Source organism: Anoplophora glabripennis, unplaced genomic scaffold, assembly GCF_000390285.2.
Source record: "Anoplophora glabripennis isolate ALB-LARVAE unplaced genomic scaffold, Agla_2.0 scaffold3375, whole genome shotgun sequence".
Lineage (NCBI taxonomy): Eukaryota > Metazoa > Arthropoda > Insecta > Coleoptera > Cerambycidae > Anoplophora > Anoplophora glabripennis.
In genome coordinates this window covers 1-8,579 of record NW_019419452.1, presented here as the reverse complement: position 1 = coordinate 8,579, position 8,579 = coordinate 1, and the positions used below count along the sequence as shown (strand labels likewise).

At 33.0% G+C, this 8,579-nt stretch overlaps 1 protein-coding gene across 1 annotated transcript; it reads right to left on the bottom strand.

Moving 5' to 3' along the window:
* Positions 1-4,791: 4,791 nt before the first annotated feature.
* LOC111692769 (exocyst complex component 2-like) lies at positions 4,792-6,606 on the bottom strand (the record flags this gene model as incomplete). Its single annotated transcript, XM_023456880.1, has 1 exon — positions 4,792-6,606. A coding segment is annotated over one exon (1,299 nt), but the record flags the coding sequence as incomplete, so codon positions are not given.
* Between the last annotated feature and the right edge of the window lie 1,973 nt (positions 6,607-8,579).

The following is an 8,579-nucleotide window of genomic DNA, read 5'->3' as shown; positions in this document are numbered from 1 at the left end:
CTAGCATTACAGTTTCATCAGCTCTTAGTGCGTTTTTATCATCCTCCACTTACAAAATATTTTATATACCTTCCTTGGATTTTAAAGGAAGTAAACCCGATGATGCTTCTCGAGCGGCATTTTAAATGTCTTCAGAACAAGTTTCTAAATTGTTTTCAATAGCAATACTCATATTTATAATTAATATACAGGGTGTTAGTAAATAAGTGCGGCAAATTTCAGGGGGTGATTCTACACGAGAAAATAATGGCAGTGTGCTTATAAACGTATGTCCGCAAATGATTCGTTTTCCGAGATACGGGGTGTCATAGTTTTTCTTAAAAACTGACGATTTAATTTGTTGCTCTGAAACCGGTCGAGATGTGCAAATGTTTGGTGAGTTTTAAGAGGTAGTTATTGCGCATTTTTTGACATGCAATTAATAATTTTATGCTCATCATTGGCGCACGTACGGGTAATAATCTCAATTTTTTTAAAGAAAAAAATAGTACGCCACTGAGATATTACAAATTCGTCGTTCAATTTGTGACAAAAAATCTCTCTTGCCTTTTCTTCGTATGGGGCGCCGTTTTGATGCAAAAAAATAAAACATCTTAACGTGTATTTTTTATTTTTTTCATTCATTATCAAGAACTATCTAATACAATAACATTAAACCAGAACAATAACAGAAAATAACACTAATAAAATTTTAAAAAGGCGCAAAGCTACAACAAATGTTCAAAATGACCTCCCTCAGACATGACAAAAGATTCAACTTTTCGCCTCATTTTGCGTGTCAAAAAATACGCAATAACTACCTCTTAAAACCCACCAAATTTCATTTGCATATCTCAACCGGTTTCAGAGTAATAAATTAAATCGTCAGTTTTTAAGAAAAACTTTGACACCTCGTATCTCGGAAAACGAATCATTTGCGGACATACGTTTATAAGCAAACTGCCATTATTTTCTCATGTAGNAAACCCACCAAATTTCATTTGCACATCTCGACCGGTTTCAGAGCAATAAATTAAATCGTCAGTTTTTAAGAAAAACTTTGACACCTCGTATCTCGGAAAACGAATCATTTGCGGACATACGTTTATAAGCAAACTGCCATTATTTTCTCGTATTTTCTTCTGAAATTTGTCGCACTTATTTACTAACACCCTGTATAACTTAGAATAAGTTCGAGTCACAAAAATGAAACTTAACTGTTTATATAGTGTGGCCAAATGAAGACGAAACATAGCCATTTTCAGGAACTTCTTCAAGATTGTAGAAAAACGCTCAGATTTTATATTAAAGGGGGACATTCTTTGCTGGTATTTTTGACTCCGCCACTTTCACCCCCAAGCAAGGGTAAACATCACCGCAAAATATTTAAATGGCATTGGGGGTTGAGTAATATTTCTATTTTATTATTCTGCCCAATACTTATTAAGAATTTTGATTTTAAATTTGAAACTTATGTACAAACAATTAGTAACGGTAAAAATGTCAGTCATTCGAGTTAGAACGCCCATGGTATAAGTTTAGTATTTCTTGCGTTACATTGTTTTTTGGCAATTTGTTATCACTTTCGTAAAAAAAACACAATTGTAAAAAAAACAGAAATAAATGCTATACACACACAATGAACGTAAAATTGGCTCTGTTTCGTTTTCATTTGGCCACCCTGTATATAAATAAACAAAGACGTGTCAGGTTACTTACTAGGTTACGGAAATTCTACACAAGAACCTACTATGATTTTTTTTTTAATTTCTAACTGTAATGCTTTTATATCCATCACAATATGCTACTAACACAAAATACGAAAAAATAGTATAAACAAATCTCGTAAGAAAAGCAGTTTTACTAAACTCATATAGCTTTTCTAAACCTGTTGTTTAATATACTGTTTTTATATTTGATTGTGGAATACGGAAAATGGGGTCTGTCAATTCCTATCTTCTACCGAGACCACTCAGTCCAAAAATCACAGAAAATCCACAACATTTTATTAAATTACAATTAATATCCACTAATTCAACAATAAGTTAATTTAGACTTTTCAGAATCTTGAAAGATGAAATGTTAATTCGAATCATAAAAGGTTAACGCCCTGTGTGATGAGTACATGCCATAATGATCGCGCTTATAATCATTATAACATAAATAATTATTTCTTCAATCAAGAAATACAATTATAATGTAGCAAAGAAAAAGCTTTAATACATCTTTGCACGCAACAAAACAAGCGATCTACTAAAATACAGGAGTAACTCACCCCAACGCTTCCCCGTTTTTTACCACAGTTTCGAGGCACTCGGTACTCAAACTCTACAAGCGCCGAACCGTAATTTCCATTCCAACTGCGTTCTGATGCAACATTAGCAAAACTTTCAGATACTAATCAGCTTAAAATCGACATTTCGATATAGAAGAGCGGAAAGAGTAGGCTTGGATTACAGCTTAATTTGTATGGTATCGAAGTATTGAGGTTAAAGCAGAGCACCACACTAATAACCTGTCTACGGGGATGTATAATGTTCCCCTATATTATGTAACAGTTAGGGCGATGTACAAGCGATGAAAGTAAACGAAGGATAATCTGAGTAAGCCCTGGACGGATCATTGGCGGGTCTAAGGAGAATTCCAATATTTCGCGATTATCACTGCTAATGAGTTTTCAGAGGATAACCAAGGAACATAATGATTATATTGGATTATATCAGTGACAGCGTAATAATTTTCAACACTTTTCCGTTTCATTAGCATTTTGTAATCACACGCCACATATGTGATTAAAGCCGGTTTCAGATGAAAAGGTAACTGGCCAAACATTCGCCAAACTCAAAAGTGTCAAGTATTTCTTTTACGAATATCTATATGGACCTACAAGTTCTAGTTTATGCGAATAACCACTACTGATATATAGCTGCTGCGGCAGATGATATCATGTACCCACACTTTGTTGATGTGCCATTTATACAGCTTTGGTAAATGAAGATTTGCTTTCGAATGTATTCTTGTGCATCATCCACACGATACGACATTTATTTACGTTTGACAAAGATGTGTACTCTGATAAATCTACATGTGTGCTGGCTGGTATTCTTCCGTTTTATGTATCATACTGCATTTATTTATAACTGGAGCGGGCTTATAGGCAATAGGGTTGTTGACTATAAAAACAAACCATATACAAATTGTTGTTGATACAAAGATTTTATATAAAAGAACCTGCCTGAATTGTAAAATTTTAAATATATGACAAATTAGTGGTAAAAATTATTTATGAATTTTTGCGTTACTTAAAAACTAGTCTGACGTCATAAGGGGCAATTGAACAAGAAGCTAGTAGCGATCCTATTGCATAATTTTGAAGAAGAAGAAAATATGTCAAAATTGTCCGCCAAACCCTGTTGCGCTGTTTCCTGTTTTTTAAACAAAAGTGACACTAGTGACAGCAGTCTATCAATTAAGAGTATTTGTGATAGTTATTATTAATTTTCTGATTATAATGGATACAACAGAATTTAGGTCGTGTTTTGTTCCATATTCCACATTCCACATTCCACATAGCCAATCGCATTATCTCCATAAGACTCCCGTCCCGTCATTTATAATATAAAATACCTATTTATATTATTTTTTATTTATTTTATTTATATTATAAATCAACAAAATAAAATCATTCATTAAATATGTTGATCCTTACTTGACTACCTACTTTTATACCTCTAATTTCTCCAATATTAAAATGGTTGTCTCTTTTTAAAAATTCAATTCATGATCATAAAAATATCAATTTTCGGTAAAATTTGCGAAGTAGCTTTCACAAATCCCGTTTCACACATTCTGCTTTAATTCTAAGGGAAGATATTAAATGATTATTACTAAATAATAATTTTACTTAATAAAGGAATTCGAAGATTAAGATTATTTTATGCGACAGTGTCACTGTCCTCCAATTTTTTTCCTTTACGCAACCGTTTACACATAATTTCACTACAAGGTGGTCCTTATGACGTCACAGCCGTTTTGAAATATTATAAAAAAAATCAGTTTTAAATAATTATTTTAAAACTGTTCTGACGCATTTTCTCAATCTCTAATTGTGCATACACACTAGTTAATACGTGTAGAATTATATTGTCTACTTTTTGAAATTTGGTTAACAACGATTATATCCAAAAACAGGGTTAAAAGGAACTATGACATTCAAGCAATTTTATTGCATGAATCGTTGAAAGGGTCATTTTAGATGAAGAAACCGTGTAGTGCTATTAAATTAGAGGGTGGAAATTGGAGATAGGGGTGAAAATGCACCCCTTCCAGTTTTTTAATTGTAGCTCGAAAACGAAGCAAAATTTCGTTATAGTTCATAGGAAAAATTATTTAGAGAATTGAATTTCCCATCGAAAAGGCTTATTTAAAAAATTTTTAAAAGGAAAATTTTATGCAAAAAAATCGTTAGGTAATCAACAATTTGAAAAAAAAATCGATTTTTTATTTTTTTTTTCCTTTTTTGCCTCTAGTTTTTTTTGAGTAAAGATAGGTACAGGCATTGCTTCATAGAAAAAAAAGTANTCACATCTTGTACTTCAGTTGTCTAATTTTGGCTAACAAATTTCCATCAGGTTCGCAGGAAAATGTATGCGGCACGATATCCCGTTTCATACGAGCTTTGACATTGCTCCATTTATACTCCAAAAAAGTTATTATAGTACCCAGTCTTTGAAAGGAACATCCTGCAGAAATAATGTTCCCTTTGCCATACAATGTTAGTTTGGGGTATTAAGAGAAACAAGTTTGTCCAAAAAAGAATAAGTATTAAGTTAAATACATTACGATACATATTACAAAGCTTTAAATAATAAAAATACCATATATACATGTTTTTTGATATTGTTAGACTTAAGCAGTCTTAATATTTACCGTACGGTGCAGAGTTTAGGTACAAATAACAAATAACTATATGCCGATATACTATTTTATCACCTTATTTATATCCTACACATGGTAAATGTCAAGATATATCTTGCATGATGTAATAAATATCTGCATAAAACCACTGTAAAATTGTACATTGTACATTTCATTAACATTACATGTGTAAATAAATTTTAAGAATAATTTATTAGCATTACGTTTTTTCCTTAATATCTATAGTTACTATTTTTTCATATTTAAATATCTTGTATTTCAACATTAATTGCATCTTTGTTAAGCGACAAATAAAAAATAATTATCACAGGAGAGATAATTTGCTATAACAGCTTTGATACAACAGTCTAAAACTTTAACTGCAAAATAGAAATAAAAGTGCCGCCACATTTAATTCCTATTTTCCGTGGACCTCCTCTTTAAGCACAACAACTGTATTCTCATTTTGGCTTTCGACTGCCTTAAGATGTCCTGAATAACAGTCGTCTCCATTGTTTCTAACTCTGGTATGACATCTAGAGCTTCCTGAAAATATCCCTTGGCACTTCCTGACAAATATCCTTCGAAAAACTCCTGTAGGACGCATATATCGGCTCTTGCTTGTTGCGCACCTGCCCTACTAAATTTCTGAACGCACGACATGAGCCTGTATAATTCTTCGGCAATAGTTTCAACGATTTTGGGTAGAACGCTATCTAATAACTTTGCGGAAATATTGTTAACTTCCGAGTGGACGCTGATAAGGTTGTTTATGCATTCTTTTGCATAAGGACGGATGTCCGTTGCCGGTACGTTTGTATCCCAGTCGAAACGTCCTAAGTACATCGACGGTTCTATCGTGCCAACTAAAGGATCGCTCTTTTGTTCTAGGTATTTGTCGAGGATCGATTTTTCCAAGTTTTCCAACTTAATTTTGGCATTTCTTATAGGGACGTCCACGTGAGGAAAACCGCCTTCCTTGAATTTAGTGGAAACGGTGTCTAATATTGTATTCTTAGTAAACAGACAGTTGGATAAAGTTATCAACAAACGGTGCTCCCAAGTTGGTACGTTTGTTTTAATGCTGTTCACTTTATGACTACTGACAGGGGTTCCTATCAACTGAGAGACTACAGGCGAGCTATCGTCACCGTCTTCATAATCCTCACTCGAAGATAAGTTATTCAACACGTTATGAAAAGCTGTTAAAATACAATCCAGCTGTTTTTCAAGCTCTCTCTGAGCAGTCGGATTATCTAATAGGAAAGTCTCTCGTTGTTCAGCCGATAGCGCTGATTCTTTCACAATTTGGATCACGTCCTCGATCAGCTGCAAGAACTTCAACGGTAGTTCTGTGATTCCGCTGTGTTTGCCCCCAAAGTTTATCTTCCACGTTTCAGATAACTGTTTTATCTGTTCCATAGCTTGTTGAAACAGAATACTCATGCAATGGATTCTTAAATCTAACAATAACAAACTTACTATATCTAATGCCTCGTTGGGCAAATCTAACTTTATTAATGTAGCGTAAGTGGAACGTACTGACCTTAACAGTTCCGGTAAATACAGAGCGATTTGGTCTCTTTCGGGCGCGCTCAGTGAACCGAATTGCGGCCTTTCCGCTTTGTCTAATGTGCTGGGGATGATGCTAGCTCTTACGTATTTGCAGAACATTTCTATGACCGACATGACCATGTGTTTATATTCGACCTGAAATGTAACAGTGTCAATTAATAATTATTCTTTTAGATCAACAAAGGAAACATTTTGAAATTTATTAATTACTGGACGTGATTTTATTGTTGAAAAGTCTAGGGAATGATAATACAAGAGGCGTCTCATCTCGTGGGTCATGAAAAAAGTATAGCGTCATTGTTTTTTATCAACAAATAGGTCAAAAATTCGTAATTTTTCGTTCTACGCGTTATTGTAAAAAAACTATTAATCTAATTCCATTTATTTATCCCATTTTTGCAAAAAAGGCCCATTTTCAAATGACTATTCCGGGGGCAGGGTTATGACTAAAACATTCTTTTTGGGCTCATTTTCTTCGAAGGGACACCAAGTATCCTCTAGTTAAAAAAAAATATATTTTTTTTCAAATTTAGTGTTACGTAATTGTTAACAAATAAAAGGCACTTTTTCCCCTAATAAACAAATAAAATAACTTCGCGGTTTTTAACTTTTGAAAGAAGTTATATACACCATTCGAAAGCTCGTAAAAAAACTTACAAATTGAAAAAAAAGTTTCTACGACCAATAGGTCCGAAGTTAGCAATTTTTTTACAACATTGTCTGAAGTAGTAACAACTGCTTTGATAATCACTTTTAAATTTTCTTTCCAAATATTTCTATATTTCTTGCTTGCAGCTTAATTAAAACTATTTCAGATCTGAAATTGGAGAACGAAAAATTATCCAACTGTACTTCAATGCAATAGTAACAAAACACAGTATTGATAATAATTTACCAGTCTTAATGAAATGTCTGGAGCAGCAAACGGAACTTCAATAATAGTCTCTTCGATAGAAATGACAAAGTTGAATTCATGTAGAAATTGAAGAGAACAAAACGTGGTTAATATAACAGTGCCAAGTGAAAAATTTGCCCAATGATTACAAGAAAATATAATTCCGTTCAACGTTCTTGATGAATACCCGAATCCGAATGTTGCCTTGTCGAATGGAACAAATTTACTTCTTTTACGCAGTCAAATGGACATGAAATAATTAGAAATGAAGATTATTACTTTACCAAAATTAGGGGTTAGTTAAAGTTAGGTTATTACAATCTTGCAACAAACCAGGTTGCAAAATACATAAAGATCGGCAAAATGCATCAAAATAGTATTAGAAATACGTCGAAATTTTCTAAATACTATGCTATGCTGTGCTTCTGTTTTCGAGAAAATTAATTAAGAAAATTGACCATAAATCTAAGACAACCCTGTGCATCTTGTACACGTGCGTTGTGTGTTGCAGTATTACTTAGCCGGCGTATAAAATGTGTTCTGATAAAGAACTAGCAGATATGGTGTTAATTTATGGAGAATGTCAGTACAATTATTTAAATGAGACTTGTTGTTTTCCGTATTTGCACGTAAGAGGACTAATTTTGATCGTTATTTGAAAACAACTTTTGTAGAGCATATCCTCTATCCGTTTATTCGTTTAATTTTTGTGTTACTTTTAAACGAGATTTGAATAAATTTCAGCATTTTCGAACACAAAATTGAAGCCGTTAAAACCGCCATCAGTACTTTCGCACTGCGGCGCGCGGCAGCTTCGATATCAAAGGTACAGCTGGCTGCCGCACCAGGGACGCCTTTAAATTTGTTTAAACCTTCATTTGATCATTTTTTTCAATTTAAAACGTAATGTTTTATAGACCATCAGTTGTTTAATAAATGTTAAATACACTCATTTCAGAAACACCCAGTATATGTCAAAATATTTAGGAATTTTCAAAATACTTTCAAATCCTCAAAAATTCAGTAAGTACCTGAAAATATAAGGAGAAAACACTTGATTTACATGGGTATACTTTGAAAATCTATAAAATCTTTGAATACTTGGAAATATCTACACGGAGGACTAAAAGAATATTTAAAATGCTTCGAAACACATCGAAAAGTTTGGAAATACGTTTAAAAAGTTATGGATAATTCGAAATTTTCCAAATTT